This window comes from Carettochelys insculpta, chromosome 2 (assembly GCF_033958435.1).
Source record: "Carettochelys insculpta isolate YL-2023 chromosome 2, ASM3395843v1, whole genome shotgun sequence".
Taxonomy (NCBI): domain Eukaryota; kingdom Metazoa; phylum Chordata; order Testudines; family Carettochelyidae; genus Carettochelys; species Carettochelys insculpta.
In genome coordinates, this window is record NC_134138.1 from 275,411,539 (window position 1) to 275,436,719 (window position 25,181).

The 25,181-nt window shown below is 46.7% G+C and overlaps 1 protein-coding gene across 1 annotated transcript in view; it reads left to right on the forward strand.

Moving 5' to 3' along the window:
* Positions 1-25,181, forward strand: part of KIF9 (kinesin family member 9) — a 42,498-nt gene that overhangs the window by 2,260 nt on the left and 15,057 nt on the right. The window contains exons 2-16 of the mRNA XM_074986349.1: positions 661-679; positions 4,927-5,027; positions 5,201-5,366; positions 5,503-5,609; positions 6,567-6,791; positions 9,308-9,391; positions 9,488-9,580; positions 10,741-10,888; positions 14,677-14,741; positions 16,824-16,901; positions 18,239-18,307; positions 18,789-18,893; positions 21,199-21,254; positions 22,684-22,774; positions 23,969-24,099. Of these exons, the coding sequence (XP_074842450.1) occupies positions 4,932-5,027; positions 5,201-5,366; positions 5,503-5,609; positions 6,567-6,791; positions 9,308-9,391; positions 9,488-9,580; positions 10,741-10,888; positions 14,677-14,741; positions 16,824-16,901; positions 18,239-18,307; positions 18,789-18,893; positions 21,199-21,254; positions 22,684-22,774; positions 23,969-24,099 (1,514 nt within the window). The 5' untranslated portion in view covers positions 661-679; positions 4,927-4,931. The remainder of the gene's footprint in view (positions 1-660; positions 680-4,926; positions 5,028-5,200; positions 5,367-5,502; positions 5,610-6,566; positions 6,792-9,307; positions 9,392-9,487; positions 9,581-10,740; positions 10,889-14,676; positions 14,742-16,823; positions 16,902-18,238; positions 18,308-18,788; positions 18,894-21,198; positions 21,255-22,683; positions 22,775-23,968; positions 24,100-25,181) is intronic.

Genomic DNA, 25,181 nt, shown 5'->3' on the forward strand with positions numbered 1-25,181 from the left:
TGGCTTCGAGATTGGGAAGGGGCTATGGAGTCTTCCATTTCTAGGTGACTGGTTTGCGTGATTGCTGGTAAAGTTGGATGGCTGTTGGTGGCCTGTTTGGGATGACCTTGGTGGATCTCAATCCAGTGGATAGGTGCCCATCTCACAAAAGCAGCCACCACAACTGACGCTAATTAGCATCCTTGTTGCAGTCACATAAGAAAGGCCAATGCCTGACTGGGCCATGGAGGCTGAACTATCATTCTTACACAAAGAATCACAGGAGTCACTTTCTTCTAACACCAAGCAAGGAACTTGTTCATAGTAGTAGTATAAGGAATATTGTATTAGCCCCAAGGCTGTGCTCTCCCTCTCTCTGTTTCGTCTTTGAGCTTCTGCTTAGAACCTTCCCTGGCTCCCTCTTCCTACCTGGTTCCTTTCTGCAGCTTTAACAAAATAGTGTGCCTGCCCTCACAACATTCTTGTCAAGGTAGAAGCCCATGCCTAGGGCACAGTGAAAGATGATCGTCCCTCTACCTGCACTGTACTTGTTCTTTGGCTAGAGAGAGGACTTCACTCTCGAGTGTCATCAGTCCTTCACTAGCACTAAATCTATTTTAGAATAATAACAGAGAAACTGCAGGCCTGAATATTCATGGGTGTCTGTTTCATCTCCACAAGCCATTATCTGTATTAGTTGGTAAGTATATGAGTCTGATGGGGTGGTGAGAATTTTCCAGTCTTGGCGCCCAATCCCCCAAGTCCTTAGCTGGTGAAACTGGTACTGAGACCTGTGGGAGTTTTGTGCATCTACAAGCTCACAGGATTGTGCCCTAACTTGGACTAACAATATGAATTAGATTCAATGCTTTACATACCACCAGACCATGGTCATACAATGTAAAGGTTTTAATACCCTTCCATGCTGGAGTATTGATAAAGAAAGAAATCTTGAGGTGTTAGGTTCTGGATTATACCAGGAGTTTGAGATCCTCACTGAACTGGAATTTGGACTGGGTCACTGAAATTCTTGAAGTCAGCTATTCTTGTGGGGTTTTCTTCATCTTCAGCTAAAATCTGACACAAAATTACCTTTATTATGCCATTCAGCCACGTTTAACCCAGAACCAGTACACACACCTGCCTTCCTTTTGGGGATCCAGTATGGAACCCTTGTTATAGTGGTGTGTTTAGATTTCATTCAGATCTGAACCCTATTCCATGAAACCCTCTTGAATTTGATTTCAGGCTTCCAAGTTTGGGCCTGGTCTAGTTTTAAGGAGGCACCTGAATGAAAGAAATGTTGTCCTTCGCTGCACCCACAAAGGGGCAATTGAAGCTACATTTTGAACTTCCAAATATCCTCCATTTTAGGGGTGTGCATGAAATGCATTTGCATCCAGCTATCACTGAATTCTAGAGTTAGAGAACCAGGGTGTAGAACAGCAAAACCAAAGAGCCTAGGAAAATGACAAGGGCATCTGTTTCCAGATCTATTTCCAGATCTGAAGAAATGGGTCTGCCCCAGGAAAGCTCATCACCTAATACCTTATTTTCTTAGTCTTTAAAGTGCTACAGGACCGCTTTTTTTGTTTTGTGAAGATACAGACAAACATAGCTACCTCTCTGTGTGACTAAGGGCATCAGTAGTTACAATTTAAGAGGATGAATGTATGAAATGAATACACATCCATGCAAGAGGTTGTGTTTCTTGAACCATTCAGACTGCATGTAGAGTACACTGAGGGCCACATGAGAAAGGTGCTTTTTAAGTCACCGGGAGACAAAGAAATGTCTGCATTTTATTATTCATTTTAAAATGAATCAGATGAATAATAAACTACCTAAAGCAATGTAAGGAATGCAGAGCCTTGTTCTACAGAGGTATGCATCTGATGAAGTGGATTTTACCCATGAAACCTTATGCCCAAATATATTTTTTAGTCTTTAAGTTTCCACAGGGTTCCTCTTTTTTGTGGATACAAACTAACACAGCCACCCTTCTGAACTTTGTCTCAGGTCATCCCTTCTGAACTCTGTCTCAGATCATTTGATCCGAGGGACTGGTAAACAAGTGATTACTCTAGAAAACTGATATGCTATCCTGCAAACACCACAGGGAGTATCCACCACTGTGTTATGGCCTCCTCAAGCTATCTAGGCCCCGGCAGGTAAAAACCCCCTTGCTTCAGGGGTTTCTGGGATGGTCTATGAATAAGTAGGGGCAGGAGGAGGTGTGGCCAGAGCATTTCTAGTTATTTTGAATTAGTGTTGGTTGCTGTATGTCCATAGTAGGCATTCTACAGGTTGAACCTCTCTAGTCCAGAATTCTCTTGTCTGGCAACATCCATAATCTGGCATGATTTTAGATAGCCAGATGACCATTTATCATGGGTGTGACCAGTTTCCGGTAGTCTCATGAAGTTTGTTTACAGCCACCACTCCTGGCTCTAAGTGTTCTGTGCTATTTAGCTGTAATTTACCTCCATATGTCTTCTCAAAGCCCAGTAAGCAGTGGAAGTGTTGGCAATGCTGCTAGACAATATTGACCTCCTGAGGTCTGGCAAACTGTCTTGTCTGGCACTGGTCAGGTCCGGAGAGTGCTGGATTAGAGAGGTTCAACCTATAGTTGAGGCACAAGTTAAGGCGGCTCTTAAATGGCAGACTCTTTCGGGGCAGAGCCGTATTTATCTCTCTGTCCGTATAGTTCTTCTTACAATGTGGCCATGCTGTATATTAGAGAATCTGGGTGTTATAATGAAATAATAATAAATTAATAACATAGCATCCTTTGTCCATGGATCACAATACCTTATGTCTGATATGAACAGCAGCACTGATGGCTGCAGCAGGCCTAGGGGGCAAGGTGGTAGGGGGCCCCCGGTTCCTGATCTGGGAAGGGGCAGAGCCAAGGGGAGGGCTTAGGACAGCCAGCCCTCCACCCCCACTCACTCAGAGCCACATGCTCTGTGGCAACAGAGTGCTCTGCAGCATTTCAAAGGGCCCCAGACCTATGTCTGCCACCACTGCTATTTCAGCTGTGGCCACAGCTGGAGCTCCAGGTCCTCTCGAAATGCCCCACCTTGTCAGGAGGCCTGGATGTAAATATTTTCATTAGATTGCGGCTAAAGTCTTGCTGCTGTACAGTAGAATCCCAAGATAAGTGCACTCAGGTTGTGCAAATCTCAGGTTAATGTGACTCTGAATGGCGGGGAGCTGGCACCTGGCTCGAGGCTGTGCTGGTCAGTTTCCCAACTCCTGTGAGTGACAGGCAGCTGAGAGCCAGGTGCCAGCTCCCTGCTCCTGTCAGTGGCGGCAGCTGAGAACTTGACTCTCTGACAGGTTTCCCCATTCCTGTAAGGGGTGGTGAAAGTCACGCTGCTCCTCCTGGCTACGTCTACATGTGAAGCCTACATCGAAGTAGCCTATTTCGATGTGGCGACATCGAAATAGGCTATTTCGATGAATAACGTCTACATGTCCTCCAGGGCTGGCAACGTTGATGTTCAACATCGATGTTGCGCAGCACCACATCGAAATAGGCGCTGCGAGGGAACGTCTACACGCCACAGTAGCACACATCGAAATAAGGGTGCCAGGCACAGCTGCAGACAGGGTCACAGGGCGGACTCAACAGCCAGCCGCTCCCTTAAAGGGCCCCTCCCAGACACACTTGCACTAAACAGCACAAGATCCACAGAGCCGACAACGAGTTGCAGACCCTGTGCATGCAGCATGAATCCCCCGCTGCAGCAGCAGCAGCCAGAAGCCCTGGGCTAAAGGCTGCTGCACACAGTGACCATAGAGCCCCGCACGGGCTGGAGAGACAGCGTCTCTCAACCCCCCAGCTGATGGCTGCCATGGAGGATCCCACAATTTCGACGTTGCGGGACATGGATCGTCTACACGGTCCCTACTTCGACGTTGAACGTCGAAGTAGGGTGCTATTCCGATCCCCTCATGAGGTTAGCGACTTCGACGTCTCGCCGCCTAACGTCGAAGTTAACTTTGAAATAGCGCCCGACGCGTGTAGCCGCGACGGGTGCTATTTCGAAGTTATTGCCGCTACTTTGAAGTAGCGTGCACGTGTAGACACAGCCCCTGACAGGAGCAGGGAATCTGACCGGCACTTCCCCGAGTAACGCGGGGTTGCGCCGAAATGCAATCTCTGCGTAAGTCGGGGGTCTACTACATTTAACTACTACTACATTTAACTCCCCCACTCCTGTTACTGTGCTGATTACCTTGGCTGGATCATTACATTTATATTCTCTCAGTTGCTTCCAGATTTGTGCAGTTTACAGAGAAAAATATATTTTTTCCACCTGTCAGTACCACATACTTATTCTAAGATCTGAAATCAAGCTGAGCTCTCCATGCCTCTCAATTCGCCAGTGATCAAAGTTTTTCTGACAGAACCTAGGGCCAAATTCTACACTCATGGGCACCGCTGTAAACCTGGAGCAACTACATCAATGTCAATGGTTTTATACCAGATTTGTATTAGACAGCAGAATCTGGCCATTAGCTGAGAGTTACATTGATGATGCATGAGGCAGAATAGAATCCATCTCATTCTCCTGCAGTTGTTTAGTTCTGCAGGTCTAGCAGGAAGTGAAGCTTGTTTGAGTCAGTAAATAGCTAGGACTTAGATGCACAAGAAGAAATTGTAAGGAGTAAGGAGGTTTTTGCATGATCTATTTTTACATGTTCACTTTCCTGATTATAACAGCACTTTAACAAAAATTCCCTGCTTACACTGGAAATGTGACTATAGTTCCTCTTAATAAACCACAGTAGAAAATACAGCTTAACATTTGTAAACAACTTATTTTAAGAAATGATGACACTGCAGCCTGGCTTTTGCTAAAGACAGCCTTTAAACTGTATTTTAGGGAATGCTGTAGTGACTTTTAAATCTGATTTTCTCTTTTCCCTGTCTTTCAGTTGCAATGAGTGCAAAAGAACGTAGAGTACGTGCGTTTGTACGAGTCAAACCAACAACTAATTTTCCTCAAGACATGATCAAGTATGGGCCGGACAACAAGGTAAAGGGACAAGAGGCATCAGGGCAATAATGGATCCAGAATCCAATATAAGTTATAGTAGCAGAAATGAAGAATAACCCTGCTGCAGTTACACCAGGGCTGAATTTGGCCCTACCTCTCTTGTAGCACATCAGCATTTTTCATCTTTGTCTTTTGCATCTCTCTCTTTTTAGAGCATAGATATTTACATCAGGAGAGATATTAAGAAAGGAGTTGTAAATAACAAGCAGACTGATTGGTCCTTTAAACTGGATGGTGTTCTTCACAATGCCTCACAGGATTCAGTTTATGATGCAGTAGCTAGGGGCTTGGTATCCCAAGCTCTGGATGGCTATAATGGTAATTCTTAATTGATATTTGTGTTGTTTTAAGAAACAGCGGGGCTCCCTGTGTGAGGGTGAGGTCCTTTTGATGTTACGTTACAGACGCCAATGAGTTCTATTGAATGTATTCTTTTGCTCTGAAATTTTTCTAGGCACTATAATGTGCTATGGACAAACAGGAGCTGGTAAAACGTACACCATGACAGGAGCAACTGAAAACTACAAGCATAGAGGAATCATACCCCGAGCTATACAACAGGTATTGAAGATTTGAATTGGAACTAGTACAACTGTCATATCATGTGTTGGCCTTCCAGTCCTGAGAAATTTGTTGACTGCCACAAACATAAGCTATAAGGTCATCTCCAATCACCTTAACAGGAGTTGGACATTAAATGATCCTTAAAGAACTCATAAGACAATAATACATTATGTTCCACTTTGAAGTTCCATTGTGAATATTCCCTGTAACCCTGTGACCCTGTGCTGTGGGAGAGTAGATATTTCAGTGCAATAAGAGGACATTGCATTGCGACATGCTGACATGTCATCCTGTTGCAACATAAACATGATGTCATGATCTGCAACTTTTTCAACCTCTCAAAAGGGCATTCTGCTGGGTGAAGGCTCTTGTGTGCCTGTTTCACAGAAGCACAGCTGAAAAGCATAGTGTAGGGCTGATGCAACTTACAAAAATGAAGCTAGAAGATGTCCTACAATAAAACATTTTATGCCCATTTACAGAGATTATTTGTTTCCAGTAGCTTCCTGTGCTAGGTGTTTTCCAAGCATAAAAAACCTCTAATTCCTGCATCAAAGACTGATTTCCTTAGTTTATTGTTCTACTGTGCTTAAGTCCTGCCTGAATAATTTCTTACTAGTTGTGTTCCTTGGGGTTAGGTTACGTGCTGTTCACGCTTTTAGAAGAAAGCAATTCAGGCAGCAAATGTAATGTCCTTTATTAATTGTTTAGTGAGAACACAGAGAACACTCATTTTAGGCTTCCTATCCTGGACAGTGTCCCTTTAAAGATATGATACTTTCAAAACTGGAATAATAATTGGAAACATTTCATTAGAGCAGCTGCAAACCAGCTGAGAGTTTGCCACACACTTGCTGACCAATTTATAGTGAGTCCTATCTTGAAAATCCACAAATAGTTAATAACTTTGGTTGTGAACTCACACTGCCATTGACAAGCATTTGATCTGTGCAGGTCTTCCGGGCAGCTGAAGAACACATTGATCAGTCCATCACTGTCCGGATATCTTACCTGGAAATCTATAACGAGACTCTCTTCGACCTTCTCTACACCATGCCACATTCCATGTCTGGCGACACTCAGATGGCAGTAGTAGAGTACCCACAAGGGGTCTTTGTGAAGGGTTTATCTGTCCATCCAGCCAACCATGAGGAAGATGCTTTAAATCTCCTTTTTGAGGCAAGATACAACAGACAACAATGACTCACTATTATTTCTCATCCTTATATTCTATGGTTATGTAGATTTAGCTGGGGCCATGAGGGTTATCTAGGGTTTGGAGTAGGAGATGGGAAGTTGTGACTCTTGGGGTGAGATCCTCATGCTTTGTTCTTGCTAAGGAGGGTTGTCCTGCTACAGATACTGTGCACAACAGCTCAAGGCTGCCACCTGAGAACCTCCTTGCAAGTCCTGTTGTATGGGCTGTGCTGGGGTGCGGTTGGAGGTGGCAGGGGTATACTGAGGAGGGGGCTGCAGTACACAGAGATGTGGAGATTCCAGGCAGCACTGTGGCCCATACGGCATGCCAGGGAGGCTGCTGTAACTTAAGTTCTCAGCACTGTCTGAATTCTGCGAAGGGACGCGAGCCCTAGGATTGGGAGTGCAAGGTGGCTTGGTTTCAGCACGCTTGTGCATGATAAGGGAGTCAATGAGCCACTGAAGCAAACTGCAAAGGATCGTCTGTAAGGTACCCTCATTAAGAGAACCACTGTTGGAGTTGTGTTGACATTGCTTTTGGAAAATTGCTTGCCAGCAATCCTGTTTGAATCAGCACTCTTCCGTCCATGCAAAGACTCTTCCCAGTGACACTTCCTGCACATAGGTCTTCTCGTGGCATGTTTATGGCTAGGCATTCAGACGGAGGGGAAACTCAGGCAGCTGGTCAGGTGAAACTAGGGGCACAGGTACATCTGCACCAGTTTTGCACGCAGGGGCCTTAGCTTGGACAAGAGGAAGTTGAGTACTTAGCTCCATATCTTAGAAATACATTTCACTAATAACTGACTGAAGCCCTTAAAACCTGTTCTTTTTTCCATTTGAATTAGTGAGAATGGTGTTCAGGTGTCCTGTAAAAGCTCAGGCTGGGTCGTCAGCTGGGTTACTAGCAACCACCACTCTTGATGCCTGGAACAGGAGTCATTTAGTGTGGTGGCTGCCCATAGGATCTGAGAATCTGGAAAAGTATGAGAGCAGTGTATGGAGATAATGAGGCATTTAGACATCAAAATGATCTAAACAGCATCCACTGTTACTTGTGTCTGTAAATTGTGCGTACGAGAAGGGGAGGCTGAGTTTTGAAAAATCAGTCCTTTGATCTCGGTGCTTCCGTTTCCTCATCTGTAGAACTGGGATCAGAGCATTCCTCTAGAGATACCAGTTTCACTGGCTTCCTGTGTTGGGTCTCGACTCCTGACCATGAGGCAAGCCAGAACTCCTCCAGCTCTCAAGATTTTGAGAGACAGGCAGGCCAGCCCCCTTTGGAGACAAACTTAGTGGTGCCCTCTAGATAGGGTGACCATCCATCCGGTTTTTGGCTGGACAGTCCTGTATTTGGGATGCCAAAAGGCATCCTGACTTATTTTAGAAAAGGGACTCACTGTCCCGTACTTTCTGCCAGCAGCCATACCTGCCCCATCCCTGCAGCTTCCTCGGGGCTCGGGGGAGTGTGGGGCAAGCGCTATGGCTACCCCATCCCTGCAGCTTCCTTGGGGCTCGGGAAGCGGGAGGAAGTGCCATAGCTGCCCCATCCCTGCAGCTTCCTTTGGGCTCAGGGAAAGCAGGGGAGTGCCACGGCTGCCCCGTCCCTGCTGCTTCCTTGGGGCTCCCAGGAGCACTGGGGGCTGCTGTGGCCCAGGGCTCGGGGAAGGCGAGTGGCTGCCATCTCCTTCCCAGCTTCCTAGGGCTTGGAGGAGCTGTGAGGAGCTGCCCTTCCCTCCAATCTCCCTGTCCCGTATTTGGGACAGGGAGATATGGTCGCCCTACCTCTAGAACTTGATGCTTCAGTTCCTTTCTCACCAGGCTGCCACTGTGACAATGTCAGAACTGCGGTCCTGACAAATGGTCACGGCAGCATCATTTTCAGTGACTGATGCATTTTCTTGTAGTCCCATTTTATCATGTAAGTAATCTTGGGTGTCTGTATGTAAGGGAGATCTTTTGCTTCGTACTTATCAGGGAGCTGAAGCAAGCACAGATGCTCTGTTTTCTAATGAGTCTTGCCTGGCTGTTCCTCAAAAGGTCAAATTCTTTGAGGGTTCAAGGTGCTCTGCCCGTTTTCACACTAAGAACCTGAACTTCAAGGGTGGGAATTCAGATAATATGGAATGTTCAGAGACGCAGTGTGACAGATAGGCAATGATCCCTTATCTGCCTTCATGGAGTGGAATATTTTTAATGTGCCTTGAGAGCTATTTTAGAAATGCCTATGACAGGCACAGCAACGAAGGGTCCTGTGCACCTTATAGACTAACAGAAAAGTTTTGAGCATGAGCTTTCGTGAGCACAGACTCACTTCTTCAGATGCAGATATTCGGAACTTCTGAGGCTATGGATAAATGACCAATTTTATTATGCTTATTTCTCTTATTAAAGGTACAAACAAGGTTTATTTAACTGAGACTTCATAGACTTCCTCTCATATTTATTCCTTCAAATTTAGGTAAAAATAATGTCCTCAATTTTGACTTCATTTTCAGGGTGAGACCAACAGAATAATAGGTGAACATACGCTGAATAAAAATTCTTCCAGGTCCCATTGCATATTCACTATCTATATTGAGGTAAGTGCGTTCACAGGTTTCCTGGAGGCTCAGAAATCTAGGGGTCTTTAGAACTGAAATGTCTGTGATGTTTAACATAATTTGTATTTTTTTCAGTCTCATTCCAGAATTTTGTCAGATGCTAAATACATTGCTTCAAAAATTAACCTAGTAGATCTGGCAGGATCAGAGAGACTGGGGAAGACAGGGGTAAGTAGAGGAGAAAAATGTTTGTTCTTTCTAACAGATGGGTCCAATTGTTAAAGTGATGCACAGGGAACATAGCAAAAGAAGAACCAGACTGAGTCAGGCCAAAGGTCCATGTAATCCAGTGTTCTTGTGTTTAGACAATGGCCAGTAAGCCTTAGAGGGAATGAACAGAACATGTAATCATCAAGTGATCCCTCCCCTGTTGCCCATTGCCAGCTTCTGACAAACAGAGGCTAGAGACACCCTCCCTACCCTCTCCTGGCTAATAGCCACTGATGGGTCTAACCTCCGTGAATTTATCTAGCTTTTTTTTTTTTAACCCTGTTTAGTCTTGGCCTTCACAACATCCTCTAGCAAGGAGTTCCAGAGGTTGACTATGCGACGTGTGAAGAAATACAGTAATCCCCTGGTCTGCACAATTTTGATTTGTGCTTAACTTGTATTATTGCAAGTTAAATGCAAATTGAAAGTGCTCCAGCCCCCCAGCTGGGGGAATTAGGGGAGAAGCCCTTCTGCAGCAGCTGTCTGCCTGCTGGTATCCCCCTACTAGGGGAACCTGGCGGGCAGACAGCTGGTGCAGTGGGGCTTCTCCCTTGCTTCCCCCAGCTGGGAGAAACTGCACTGAAGCAGCTGTCTGCCCACCTGGCTCCCCCAGCTGGGGGAAGAGGCAGACAGCCGCATTGGCTTGGCTTCTCTCTGGCTTCCCCTAGCTGGGGGAGTGAGGAAAAGGCCGTGCCTGGCTCTCACCAGTGGTGGGAAGCCAGGAGCCAGGATGCCACTTGGGTCCCAGCTCCTCCCGACTTGCGGGACCCAGGAAACTGACCAGCACGCAGCTGGTCAGTTTCCCAGGTCCTGCTAGTGGCAGGGAGATGGGAATCAGGCAGCAGCCTGGTTCCTTGCTCCCCCGTGCTGCCACCTGTTTCCTGTCTCCCCTGACTTGCCCAAAATTTGAGTTATGTGTGGGTTGCCAGGACCACAACCACCACGCAGCTTGGAGGTTTACTGTACTTCCTTTTGTTTGTTTTAAACTTGCTACTTATTCATTTCACTAGGTGACCCTTAGCTCATGTGTTATGTGAAAGCGTCGTAGACTTTCAGGCTACAATAAGTGGAAACAGCAAAGCTAAATTCCCTTTACGCTACTTTGGCCTTTTTTACAGTCCGAGGGACAAGTTCTGAAAGAAGCCACATATATCAACAAATCTTTGTCATTCCTTGAGCAAGCTATCCTTGCACTGACTGATCGCAAGAGGGACCACATCCCCTTCCGGCAGAGCAAGCTCACCCATGCCCTTAAGGATTCATTAGGTAAGGACCTGGAATGAGAATAGAGGAGGTGTGAGCAATAATTTTGCAGAGGGGCCACCCCACAAATTTAGGTAATGGTCACAGGCCAGCTCAGGGGCTGCTCAGAAGGGGCGGGGCTTTGGGCAGAAAGGTTGGGGCTGGGGGCTACAGACGGAGACTAAGAGTATGTGAATATGAAATAAAAACACTTTAGCTGCGTCTACACGTGCACGCTACTTCGAAGTAGCGGCACCAACTTCGAAATAGCGCCCGTCGCGTCTACACGCGTCGGGCGCTATTTCGAAGTTAACTTCGACGTTAGGCGGCGAGACGTCGAAGTCGCTAACCTCATGAGGAGATAGGAATAGCGCCCTACTTCGACGTTCAACGTCGAAGTAAGGACCGTGTAGACGATCCGCGTCCCGCAACGTCGAAATTGCTGGGTCCTCCATGGCGGCCATCAGCTGGGGGGTTGAGAGATGCTCTCTCTCCAGCCCCTGCGGGGCTCTATGGTCACCGTGGGCAGCAGCCCTTAGCCCAGGGCTTCTGGCTGCTTCTGCGGCAGCTGGGGATCTATGCTGCAGGCACAGGGTCTGCAACCAGTTGTCAGCTCTGTGGATCTTGTGTTGTTTAGTGCAACTGTGTCTGGGAGGGGCCCTTTAAGGGAGCGGCTTGCTGTTGAGTCCGCCCTGTGACCCTGTCTGCAGCTGTGCCTGGCATCCCTATTTCGATGTGTGCTACTTTGACGTGTAGACGTTCCCTCGCTGCGCCTATTTCGATGTTGGGCTGAGCAACGTCGAAGTTGAACATCGACGTTGCCGGCCCTGGAGGACGTGTAGACGTTATTCATCGAAATAGACTATTTCGATGTTGGCTGCACGTGTAGACGTAGCCTTTGTGTGTGAGAGAGACAGACTTTGTGACACAGATGGTGTGTGTGCTGCAGTGTCCATGTGACAGTGACTGTGTGTGTGGGGCACAGAGTGGGGATGTGTGACAGTGACACAGAGTGTGTGTGCTGGCTGTTGCTGGTAAGTTTCTGAGAGAAGCTGCCCTCTGTCTCTTGAAGGGAGATCTGTCCAGCTCTGTTGTCTCCCCACTCCTCTGCTCTGCACTGTTGAGTGAGTCACTTATCATCCGTGCATCTCACTGGAGCAGCTCCTCTGTGTGTCTCCTTCTCCCTGCTCCACAGAGACGGGGTACAGAGGCAGAGGAACAGCCTGACTTCAGCACTACTTTCTCTCCTCCCCCTCTGCATAGCTTGCAAGAAAATCCTAGGAGCAGCTCGGCTGTAGATGGAACAAGGGGAGGGGAAGGGCAGCTGAACACATGCTGCTGGCTGTAAGTGCGCACGCTCTGCTAATCAGCTAGGCAGGCCAGAGAGAAATGCTTGGTGGGCTGGATCCAGCCCCCAGGGCTGATTTTTCCCACCCCTGGAATAGAGGGACAAAAAAATATCTTGGTTCCAGTTCTTATGTGGAGATGAAGCCAGGACCAAATTCACTCATTCTGATCGCTTGTCTACACAATGATTTAGTGCATGGCCAACCAGGGTATGAATTTACAGTGTGCTAACTTGCTGTGCATGAATGGGCTTTGCAGACCCTGTGATTACGCACTAAAACTTCCATAGTGCACTTTAACCTACTACCTTTTCCAACAAGCTAAATCAAAGCAAAGTGATTTCCAGCTCACCCGTTGTTTCAATGATGTGTCCCTGTGTCACACAGCGGTAGGTCAAAGTGTACTACTGATCTTATACTGTGCTGTAGCATTGCCCACAGGGCCAATTAGTGTGTGGCCAGTTAGTGTGCTGTAGTCATGCCTTGGCTGGACATGCACTAAATCACTGTGGAGACAAGTGTGTGTGTGTGTGTGTGTGTGTATGTATTGAAAACTGAGTATGGCTACGTCTACACTTGGTAACAACTTCTAAATGGCCATGTTAATGGCCAAATCGAAGAATACTAATGAGGCGCTGAAATGCATATTCACCACCTCATTAGCATGCTGGCGGCCGCGGCGCTTTCGAAAGTGCCGCGTTTCACTCCTGCGCAGCTCGTCTACACTGGGGTCCTTTTCAAAAGGACCCCACCAGCATCAAAATCCCCTTATTCCTATGAGCTCATTGAAGAGCTTGCTGGAAGAGGTAGTTGGTCAAAGTGCACTATGGAAGTTTTAGGCTACGTCTACAAGAGCCCCAAACTTCGAAATGGCCACGCAAATGGCCATTTCGAAGTTTACTAATGAAGCGCTGAAATGCATATTCAGCGCTTCATTAGCATGCGGGCGGCCACGGCACTTCGAAATTGACGCGGCTTGCCACCGCGCGTCTCGTCCAGACGGGGCTCCTTTTCGAAAGGACCCCGGCTACTTTGAAGTCCCCTTATTCCCATCTGCTCATAGGAATAAGGGGACTTTGAAGGAGCCCAGTCTGGACAAGCCGCACAGCGGCGAGCCGCGTCAATTTCGAAGTGGTGCGGCCGCCCGCATGCTAATGAGGTGCTGAATATGTATTTCAGCGCTTCATTAGTAAACTTCAAAATGGCCATTTGCATGGCCATTTCGAAGTTTTTGGCTAGTGTAGACACGGCCTAAGATAGGTATCCATTTTAACTACACTGTGGCTACATCTACACTAGCACACTACGTCGAAGTAGCCTATTTCGATGTAAGAACATCAAAATAGGCTACTTTGACGTGTATCATCTACACATCCTCCAGGGCTGGTGCCATCAACGTTCAACGTCGAAGTAGCGACAGAGAACCTCAAAAGGAGCCACCCCAGAAGGAAATGTGGAGCGTCCACACACACAAGCGCTCCCCGTTGAAATAACGGGCCAGCAAAGCCCCAAGCCACTCCCTTAAAGGGCCCCTCCCAGACACACTCAGCCTGCACAGCATGAGATCCACAGAGCCGACAACCGGTTGCAGACCCCGTGCACGCAGCATGGACCCCCAGCTGCAACAGCAGCAGCAGCCAGAAGCCCTGGGCTAAGGGCTGCTGCACACAGCGACCACAGAGCCCCTCAGGGGCTGGACAGTGCGTCTCTCAACCCCTCAGCTGATGGCCACCATGGAGGACCCCGCTATTTCAACGTAGCGGGATGCAGATCGTCTACACACGCCCTACTTCGACGTTGAACATCGAAGTAGGGCGCTATTTCCATCTTCGGATAGGAATAGCGATTTCAACGTCTCGCCACCTAACATCGATTTCAACGTTGGAATAGCTCACGGTGCATGTAGACGCGACGCGTGCTATTTCAGTGTTGTGCCAGCTACTTTGAAGTAGCCGGCTAGTGCAGATGCACCCTGTATGACACAGTCTGAATAGAGAAAGCAACGGAAGACAGGCTATTGCCCCCAGCTGTAAGAAACCGAAATCATACAAATTCAGGGTATAATTTTAAAGCTCTTAGCATTGGTCCAATTCTGCTCTTCTAGCTGATTTCATTGGATGAGAGTTAGGTCAACAATGAGCGCTTTTAAAATCCCACCTCTCGGCTGTAACCTCGCTCTAGCCATTTACAGTTTGCATTGCTGTATATTTAGCACTAACTCCAAAGTGAAGCCAGAACATTGGCTCTTCCCTTCCCATCATGCTTATGGATGGTATCTTTCATGACCACCACTAACAACCCTTTCTGTTTTCTTGGAGGAAAAATTACAAACTAGCTATCTATGTTCACTATAGTCTTGCTATATCTTTTAGTCTTCACTCCCTACAGAATGTAAAATTGTCCAGGAAGGAACCCAATATGAAGGAAGTCACTTTCCTCTTCCTTGCTGGTTTTCCTTTTTTTCAGGGGGAAACTGCAATACCGTTCTGGTGGCAAATATCTATGGGGAAGCTGCTCAAATAGAAGAAACTGTAAGTGGAGAGAGTTCCTAAAGAAAAGATGTCCTTCATCAAAATCTGTTTTAAAGACATTTTAGACCTGCCTTTCCTGGAATCAAAATCATGCTAGCAATAACCATGATTAAACTACATCAGCCACAACACCTTAAGTTCAAGGGAAGCATCGTGTCTAGCTCGACAAAGTCAACGGACGCTGCATCAAATGCAGTGCACAAAGAATTATATGGAGCTGGTTTTTCCAGTCTGCTAAACCCACTGTGTGGTGACGTAAGCCATCCATTGAGAATGCTAATCTTCCAAAGGGAAAATGAGACTCATCCAGACAAATACTCAAAGCCAAATTAAGCTCAAGATCTGTTATTATTTATTATTATATTCCTTTCCAAGGAATGGGTTTGGAACCATACAGCATACAGTGAAGTAAATGGTTGTACTTAAGGCCCTGTGATAATCACAGAATCAAAGGGCTGGAAGAGAGCTCAGGAGAGGTTTTTTTGAAAATTCCCTGCAGTGTCACACATACAGTGTGGGTTTTCATGCAGTATGCCTGGTAGCTGAGTCCCGTGCAAAGTGCTGCCATTTTTCCAGCAGCTGGGAGGCGGAGGTGAGCAGGCGTGCGCATCAGTCTTGTGCTTAGTGCAACTGGTAATGCACAGCAGTGTCATGTTGGAGGAGCAGTTTGGGGAGACTCAGCAGCTGATTTATGTGGGGCACAATAGCCAGTGGTGCCGCTTGGAACAGAAGCAGCTGTGGCCTCAGTTTGTGCTCTGGTCTTGTGCCCAGTGTGATGCCTGGCATGTGTCAGCGTCCCATCAGAGCAGCAGTTTGCAGGGGGCTTGGCAGCTGGTTTTAGACAAGGCACAGTTGCCAGTGTGGCCACTGCTTAGAACACACATTTCGAGCCACATGGAGCACAAGACTGGCATGTGTGGATGCCCACTTCCTCCTCTCTGCTGAGGCCACAGGTGCTCGTGTTCCAAATGGCAGTGGTGCTGGCTACAATGCTTCACGTAAAACTGGCTGCCAAGTTCCCCTCCAAATTGCTGCTCCATTGTGACCCTGCAACCCATTGTGAGCCATGCAAAGCACAAAACCAGCACACAGATGCTGGCTTCCATCTCCCCAGTGTTGGAAAAATGAAAACACTGGGCTAATATTATGATTTCTGTTCAATCTGGGAAGCTGTAATTTCCATAGGGCCATAGCTAGCCCTCTCTGTACCAGGGCTGAATTTGGCTATTGGTAGCAACTGCAGAAATAATTTGATATGCTAGTATGAGACCTCCTCATGATGAGATAATTTAGGCTTTGGAATAATTCTCCAGGAAGTTGGTGCTTGAGTCATTTAAAACTGGGCTGAACAAAACGCATACACTATTGCAAGGAAGAATTCTGGAGTTTACTGGGGAAGGAGTTAACCAAAGGTTGAACCTCTCTAATCCAGATCTCTAGTCCGGCATAATCCGTCATGGTTTTAATTAGCTGGACGACCAGTTATCATGGGTGTGGCCAAGTTTCCCATGATCCTATAAAGTCTGTTCACAGCCGCCAGTCCTGGAGCTCAGTGTTTTTTTGCTGTAATTTACCCTTAAATGTCTTCTCAGAGCCCAGTAAGCAGTGAAAGTGTTGGTGATGCTGCTAGACAATATTGATGTCCTGTGGTCCAGCAAATTCTCTCATCGGGCACTGGTCAGGTCCCCAGAGTGGTGGATTAGAGAGGTCCAAGCTGTAGCAGACATTGAGACAAAATAGCCTGCCACGTAATTTTCTCTGTTATTGGGTGGTATAGTTGCTACGTATTATTTGCGCTGTGGTGGCACCTGGAGGGTCCATTCCATTGCGCTAGCTGCTGTACACAAATATGACAGAAAGGGCAGTCCCCATCCCAAAGAATTTACCATCTAAAGAGACATAATCATCTAGAAGACCTCCTCCTGGAATGGGGCCTGGTGTAAAATGATGGCCTATAATGCTATAGCCTTTCCATCTCTATCTTCTGGGATCCTATAGTATTAAAACAGTAATGGTTTTTGAGTCTGGTCTGGTGACCCAAACTTGCCTCCTGGTTAATCCACAAAGTATAATGTTTTTCAGCTGTCCTCTCTCCGTTTTGCCACCAGAATGAGATGGGTCACAACAGAGCCAGCCATCAATGAGAAGTATGACCCAGAGGTATGTATACTTTTGAGGTGAAATGGAAGGGAGAAGATTCTTTATCTCAGGTCCAGAAAAAAAAATGTAGTGCTTCCAAGCTTTGTCACTGCATGCTTCACATCTTAATAGAGAAACTCTCATGGACAACTCTCTCAACACTCAGAGAATGGACTCCAGTCCCATCTGAGACCCTGCAGATGTGCAGACCCACCTCCCTTCACACAATAGTCAGATGGCATCCCCATGACAGCGACAGCAACGATTCACATGGAAGAGTAGCATTAGAAAAGTCATCACTGTATTTAGCTTTCCTTAATGTGCTTTAGAACAGGGAGGAGACTTAGCATTTTGTGACCAACTAGTTCTCTTCCGACCACCAGCCAGTGCTCCTGGGACTCTGGGAACCGCTGCTGGACAGCACACATGGCAGGAGAGAAACTTGCTGTCCTGTCCTGCCCGATTTCATGTATTTATCTACAGTAGGTGAAAGCAGACGACCATATAGAGCAGGTTCCTCTGAGAGTTTTCAAAAGAGGCTGCAGACTCTGCAACAAGCTGTCTGCTCCTCTTCAGCCTCCTTTCTTTTTATGCGAGATGAATGGAGAGGGAAAGAACCAGCCTGTATTTCATGAGATTATTACATTTGGATGCTAAGTGGGAGCTTTTCAAAAATACAAACGGCAGCTTGGAAACAAATTCCCACTGAAACTCAATGGGAATTGCTCCTTGGTATTCCATGCTTCAAAATATTGCACATAAAGGAGACCCACAGGGAGTGTGCAGCGTGGCTCTGCTAGCACAATGCAGTCCTGTTAAACTTGAGGTGAAACTGCTGTTGATTTCAATGAAAGCAGCACTGGGCCTCTAGTCCTTCTGTTCTCAAAACAATGCCCTGTAGGCCAGAAAGACCACAGTATGGAGCACTCGGATTGGTGAAGCACTGAGGAGAAAAACAGGTGGCTTTCCCTTTGACAGCTGAAAGTGGCTTTACACAGCGTGGCTCCAAGATCCAGCAAAAGAAACTGTTGTGCTGGAAGCTGTATTAAAGCAAAGTGATTCTCAGATCACCCACTCACCATTTCAGTGCTGTAAGCCCAGCAGGGAATTCTCTGTGAGCTGGTACACAGCTGACGTGTGCCTTTAGGCGCTCTTTTGCTTCTCTATTTGGGACAGCTCTAGTCTAGCCAATGGGAAGCAAATTCTGTACCTACCCATGGCTTGCAGTTTGGGGTGGCAATATCTTCACTATCCCTCCCGCCAACTACGCCCAAGGCAGCAGCCACTCTGACGTGGCTTCGGACAGTTCTTTCTCCAGTAGCACCCGGCCACTTGGCATTTTTTTGTTTTCCTGCTAGCGGATGGTGAAGAACCTGGAGAAGGAGATTGCTCTTCTGAAGCAGGAACTCGCCATGCATGACAGCTTGGTAAGGGACAGGCTGCAGCCGTTAATTGCTGCCTCTTCTTTCTAAACCTTGGGGCTGGGGATCTTACCAGGTGTGTTTTCTTTATTTTGATGTATCATGAGGAACAGTTATATCTATGCTTGCTTGTCAAGTTTTTGCTTCCCTGCTCTGTCCCCTGTGGAGTCCTTTGAGTTTAGCCAGAGTTCTTCTGATGGGTCCCCGCCAGTTTTCCCTCTTGTTAGTTTCCCATTCCACAAGGCTTCATGGCATACCCATTAATCCCCAGAGTGCGGGGTGACATATGGCATTGCCTTTCAAATGCATCCAGAAGGTAGAGGTAGAGAGAGTGTCACTCCCAGCCAGCTCCAGAGTCCAGCACTCAGGCAGAGAAGAATTAAACCTGTTGTGACAAGGCACAACACAGCCAGGTGACTGTCAGGCTAGCCTGTATCCAGCTGATTGTAAATTGCTGCAGTTCAGCTGCTCACCTTTTCATTCCTAGGTCAACCGCTCTCACGTGACTTATGACCCTCTGAATGAAACCCAAATAGCAGAGATTAACTCTCAAGTCCGCAGGTACCTAGAAGGAGCCATAGACGACATTGACGTGAGTAGCTGCTATAGACAGGGGCTTGTACAACTTCTTCAGCTGGTTATATCTGGCTGGTTTCCACCCTCTTTCCGCTAGAGGGGGTGAAATCAGTTTGTGGAAGACCTGAATTTAGAATTAAAGGTGGCACTAATTTTTTTTATAGAGTTCCCTGTTATTTGCAGAGAAACTCTGCACAGCTGCCTTCTACTCCTTAAGTTAGCAGAAAGCTCTGATACGCTTCCAGTCTGACCTTAAACTCAGTGGGGTGATCTGCTCCGAGCTTCCTTAAATGGCGTGTCAGAGTTCTGCATCTGGGTAAATTCCTGTCAAAGGTGTTCCCAAAGTATCATTCGAAAGGGATTGCACCTTTTTTGAGAGATGGGGATTTCTAGTGCACTCCAATCCCATCTATCTACTCTATGTTTTTCTGCCGACTCCAAAGGTCCCAGAAAATTTTCATTCAGCTGAGATGGGTTGAGGAGTGTTGGCTTCTTTGGAATCCAGGAAGACTTATGGGGCTACGTCTACACGTGAAGCCTGCATCGAAGTAGCTTATTTTGATGTAGCAACATCGAAATAGGCTATTTCGATGAATAACGTCTACACGTCCTCCAGGGCTGGCAACGTCGATGTTCAACTTCGACGTTGCGCAGCACCACATCGAAATAGGCGCTGCGAGGGAACGTCTACAGGCCAAAGTAGCACACGTCGAAATAAGGGTGCCAGGCACAGCTGCAGACAGGCTCACAGGGCAGACTCAACAGCAAGCTGCTCCCTTAAAGGGCCCCTCCCAGACACAGTTGCACTAAACAACACAACATCCACAGAGCCGACAATTGGTTGCAGACCCTGTGCCTGCAGCATGGATCCCCAGCTGCAGCAGCAGCAGCCAGAAGCCCTGGGCTAAGGGCTGCTGCCCACAGTGACCATAGAGCCCCGCAGGCGCTGGAGAGAGAGCGTCTCTCAACCCAACAGCTGATGGCCACCATGGCGGACCCCGCTATTTCGAAGTTGTGGGACGCGCAATGACTACACGGTCCCTACTTCGACGTTGAACGTCGAAGTAGGGCACTATCCCCATCTCCTGATGAGGATAGCGACTTCGACGTCTCGCCGCCTAACGTCGAAGTTAACTTCGAAATAGCGCCCGACGTGTGTAGCCATGACGGGCGCTATTTCGAAGTTAGTGCTGCTACTTTGCAGTAGCGTGCACGTGTAGACACGGCTATGGTCAGCCTAAAGAGGAGCAGGGAAGGACTGAGAAGTTTCTTATAGGGAAATACATCCTTAGAGCGATTAGGGAATCTTTTAGCGGGAAGGCTGCTTCTCGAAGCATGGGGTGAAAGCATTTCAGGCCTTCCTACAGAGGAAGGATGGTCCAGGGGTTAGGTCAATTACCAGCCATTTGGGAGTGCTTGGTTCAAGTCCCCGCTTCATCCCAGAGTCTGGGTGTGATGCCTTATATCCAGCTCTGCAAAGTCATTGAAGCTCCTGACTTCTAGGCTATGTCTACACTTACAAAAAACTTTGAAATGGCCATGCTAGTGGCCAAATTGAAGATTACTAATGAAGCACTGAAATGCATATTCAGTATCTCATTAGCATGCTGCCAGCCACAGCACTTCAGAAGTGCCGCAGCTCATCTACATGGGGGTCCTTTTCAAAAGGACCCTACCAACATTGAAATTCCCTTATTGCTATCAGCTCATGTTGGTAGGGTCCTTTTGAAAAGGACCCCTGTGTAGATGAGCCAGCCAATGGCATTCTTCGATTTGGCCATTAGCATGGCCATTTTGAAGTTTTCTGTAAGTGCAGACACAGCCCTATTGATTGATCTGGGCCTTAGTCTGTAGAATGGGGACGGTAGTGCTGCAGAAAAGCTTGTGAGGAGCAAAGATGCTCTGGTGCTGGGAACCAATTAAGTACCTTAGGTAGATTCAGCAGCACGTGACTGAGGAGAGAGCAGTCTGGCCTGGAGGGTGAGAAACTGCCTCCTGCATGATGTTTTGTGTTACATTTTTGGCTGGCTACTCCTGACATCTGGGATCATACAGGGTAGCTGCACAGCTGGCACCCGCCTCAGCCTGTCAGATTCCTCGGTTCTTAAAACCTTCTTAAGAAGCCTGAACAATGTGTGATGTTCATAGCTACATGGGACTGATTCTCCCATTGCAAGATACAGGCAACAGGCTAGAGAAGGGGGTCCTGGAATTGTTTTGTATTTGAACCAGCCTGATGAGCAAGTTTTATAAATGTTACACAGTGGGTCTCACTGCCCTTGCCTCCCCTTATGTCTTCATTGTATGCATCTCTTCCTCAGATAATGAACATCAGGCAAATCCAAGAGGTATTTAACCAGTTCAAAGTGATTTTAAGGTAAAATGTTGCAGCCAAGGTGTGCTATCCATAAAAAGATTTGGAAACTCTCTGCCAAGCTTTCTTCTGACTTCACAGTGGTGTCGTGACACTGTCAGTAATGTTGAAAATACTCAGAGAATAACTTGTGGCTCTGCATGGTGACAAATATCAGAGAGGTAGCCATGTTAGTCTGCAGCTTTGAGAACAACAAAAAGTCTTGTGGCACCTTATAGACTACAGATATTTTGGAGCAGAAGCTTTCGTGGGCAAAGACCCACTTCATCAGATGAATGAGTGCGGGGGTGGTTTCAGAGGGGTATTTAAAGAGTGGGGTCCCAGTAAGAGGGAGGGCCAGAGCTGACAAGGTCTATTCAGGAAGGTGGAAATGGCCCAGTATCAACAGTACTTATCAAAAGAGGAAAAAACAAGTCAAATCAGACACATCCCCCTGTCTGATCTGACTTGTTTTTTCCTCTTTTGATAAGTACTGTTGATACTGGGCCATTTCCACCTTGCTGAATCGACCTTGTCAGCTCTGGCCCTCCCTCTTACTGGGACCCCACTCTTTAAATACCCCTGTGAAACCACCGACCCCCGACTCATGCATCTGATGAAGCGGGTCTTTGCCCACAAAAGCTTATGCTCCAAAATATCTGTTAGTCTATAAGGTGCCACAAGACTTTTTGTTGTTCTTGTGGCTGTGAAAAGCTCAATCCAGCGCCTGATGACTTGATTGGGTGAAGCTACTGTTGGCGAACCCAGCAGCACCTATAGAATATGAGGATGGTTCTTGGATGATGAGCTGCATCAACTGGTTAAGTGTGCCCTGGTGTCTGGTCAGGAGGGGACAGATGCTAGTTAACCAACTCATCTGATGTCACAGCAGGGAGATTTTGAGAGAGGAAGTGGCTTGTTCAAAAACAAGGGTCCAGGGTATGACACAAAGTGGGCATTCCCAGGAAACAAAACTGGTAGAGATGTCTTGGTATTTGTATTGGTGTTCTGCGTAGATTTTGTTCCTCAGGGAATTCTTGTTGGGAGCTAAAATAAAGCAGGATGATCAGGTCTTCTCGTGGTGGTTCCGCCATCCAGGATTGGAGTACAGTAGAGTTATATTATTTGGTCAGTAAAAAAAAAAAGGGGTTCCCTAAAAAAATTTAAAAGCTGGTGAAAAGTAGAAGTGTTTTAACAGAGGAGATTTCTAGGCCTAAGGGACAGCATGGAATAAAGGTGGGAAGAAGAAAATAGCAGGCGGTCACAACAGGCACAGGAAGGAAAGTGGTTTGAGAAGAATGCAGGAAGCCGGAGGGGGAGTAGGAGTAGGAGGAAAGAGTGGATGCAGAAGTAGGGAGATATTAGGCCCGGCTTTGTTTTGCAACCTTCCATATTTTAGGGCTGCATGATGTTTTCCCTGGGCACAATGAAGAGGGCTGTTGTCTCTCCCTAGCCAACAGGAGCAGGAAGTGGAAGCCAGACTACGAACCAAGTTCACCCTGATAGACAAAAATGACTTTGCAGCCATCACTGCTGCTCAGAAGGTAGGGCTTCGGGACCTGACCTGCTGCCTACAATTCTTCCTACGCTGCTCGAGAGGAGCTATTGAAATCTAAAGGCTCTGAGTTACCATGGTGGTGGGCATGAAGGAAGAATAGAAATGGTACAACTCAGTTGCGCCAGTTTCCAGCAGTAGAGAATGTTGCCTGGTATTTTAACAGCATTGTAATAAATAGAGAAAAGGAAAATATGTGAGAACTGTTACATCAAAACCACCTGCGTGTATGTCTGCTGTCTGTTGTAAAATACAGGGCTAGATCTTCTGATCCTGCTGTGATCTTAGCAATAGTGGAGCAGCATAAAGGAAATTCACCCTAGCCTAAAGCTGATGTGGATTTCCTTATGTAGTTTAGGATAAAAGACATTTTTCACTAACAGCTTGTTTTTCGTTGGTCCTACTTTCTGAAACATTCGCCTTCTCAGCTGATCACATCCATGCTTACACTATGGCTCAGTTTATTCACTTATAAAATGGGTAAAGAATAATTATCTTCCTTACAGACTGGTGGGATTTAACTGTAGGTGCTTAGGAATCCTTGGAAGAAAGGCACAACAGAAGGGCAAAGTATCATTATAATATAACACTGCACAACCTCCAGGCAGACACCATTTAAAGCTGACCTGGAGAACAAATGGAATGTGACTTAAGCAGGTTTCTGTGCTGGATGGGCCACTAGCCATGCCATTGAGCCACTTACATATTTTACTTGTAAAACCCTCTTGCAAATTCCTTCTTTGCTGAAGGCCGATAACCTGGAGTGTGTAATTCTCTGATATTATTAGTAACAGCATGAGTACAGGGAGATTTCTGGCATCTGTCGGGTGCCAGGATAACGGATTGAGGGGCGGCCTCAGAGAAACAGAAAATGCAATAGGCTTGAATGAAGGCATGGGGAAGAACTTTTAAAAGTTAGTTTAAGCCTGTTTCTGTGATGTAAGCCCCTACTTCCTCCAAACCTGCTTATTGGGAACACTCAGTGCATGAATCTGAAAGTAACTCCAGAGGATTTTTTCCTTCTCAATTCTTCTTTAAGGTATCCTTTCCACTGAGATGCTGTGAGGTGTGTCAGGATTTAGATTAAGGAACTGAACAGACTCACCCCTCTGAGCAGAGTATTTAGATATAGCAAGCTGGCTGATACTTCCTCATTCACAGCTTCCGCTCTCCCTGTTTTCAGGCAGGCCTGGTTGATGCAGAGGGCCATCTGGTGGGGGAAGTGGATGGACAGGGCTTTGGGATTGGAGTTGCTCCTTTATCCAAACACAGCGGAAAGAAAGTTAAAGCCAAGAAAGCCAAGGAGCTGATTAGGTGAGTGGACATGTAAAACAGCTGCTCCCTCTTCTTTAGACTTCTCAAAAAAGCAGTCCTGTAGCACTTTAAAGGCTAACAATATTATTTATTCTGTGATGCTTTCATGGGACAGACCCACTTCTTCAGATCTGGAGAATAAATGATAACTGAGAAGAAAAGAACTGATAGAAAAAAAATTGATAGAAAGAAAATGACAAAAAAACCCTGACAAATCAGCTAGATGGCTGGGGGGGAAGAGAGGGAAAAAAACCCTCTGCAAATGTCTTTTACGTTAAGTGGGATACCTGCCATCACCGTGAATAGCAAAGGTGGGGAAATTGTCCTTGTAATGCGTAAGATAATTAAGATCTTTGTTGAGTCCATGGTGATAGGTATCAAACTTGAAAATGAATTCCAGTTCAGATGTCTCCCTTTGTAATCTGGTGTTAAAATCTCTTTGTTGTAAAACACATACCATTAAGTCACCATTAGTGTGTCCTGCCAAGTTGAAATGCTCACTGACAGGTGTATGTGTATTCAGATTCCTAATGTCTGATTTGTGTCCATTCGTTCTTTGGTGAAGTGATTGTCCAGTCTGTCCAATGTACGTAGCAGAGGGGCATTGCTGGCTCATGATGGCATATATCACACTGGTGGACGTGCGGGAGTATGAGCCCCTTATCATGTGACTGATGTGGTTAGGTCCAGTGATGGTGTCTCTACTGTAAATATAGGGACGGAGTTGGCAACAGGGTTTGTTGCAAGGCAAGTGTGAATTTTCTTGAGGTTGGGTGGCTGCCTGCAGTAAAGAACAGTCCTGTCACCCAGGGCCTGTGAGAATGAAGCATCATGTTCCAGCATAGGTTGTAGATTGTCCATCATGCGCTGGCAACATTTGAGATCAGGGCTATAGGTGATGACAAGTGATGTTCTGTTATTAATCCTCTAGGGCCTATCTAGAAGTAGCGGGATTCTTGGTATTCATCTGGCCCTGTCATCCTGTTTCGTTACTTCTCCCAGTGGGTAATTAAGTTTTACAAATGCCTGGTAGAGATCTTGAAGTTTTTGATCTCTGTCAGTAGGACTGGAGCAGATGTGGT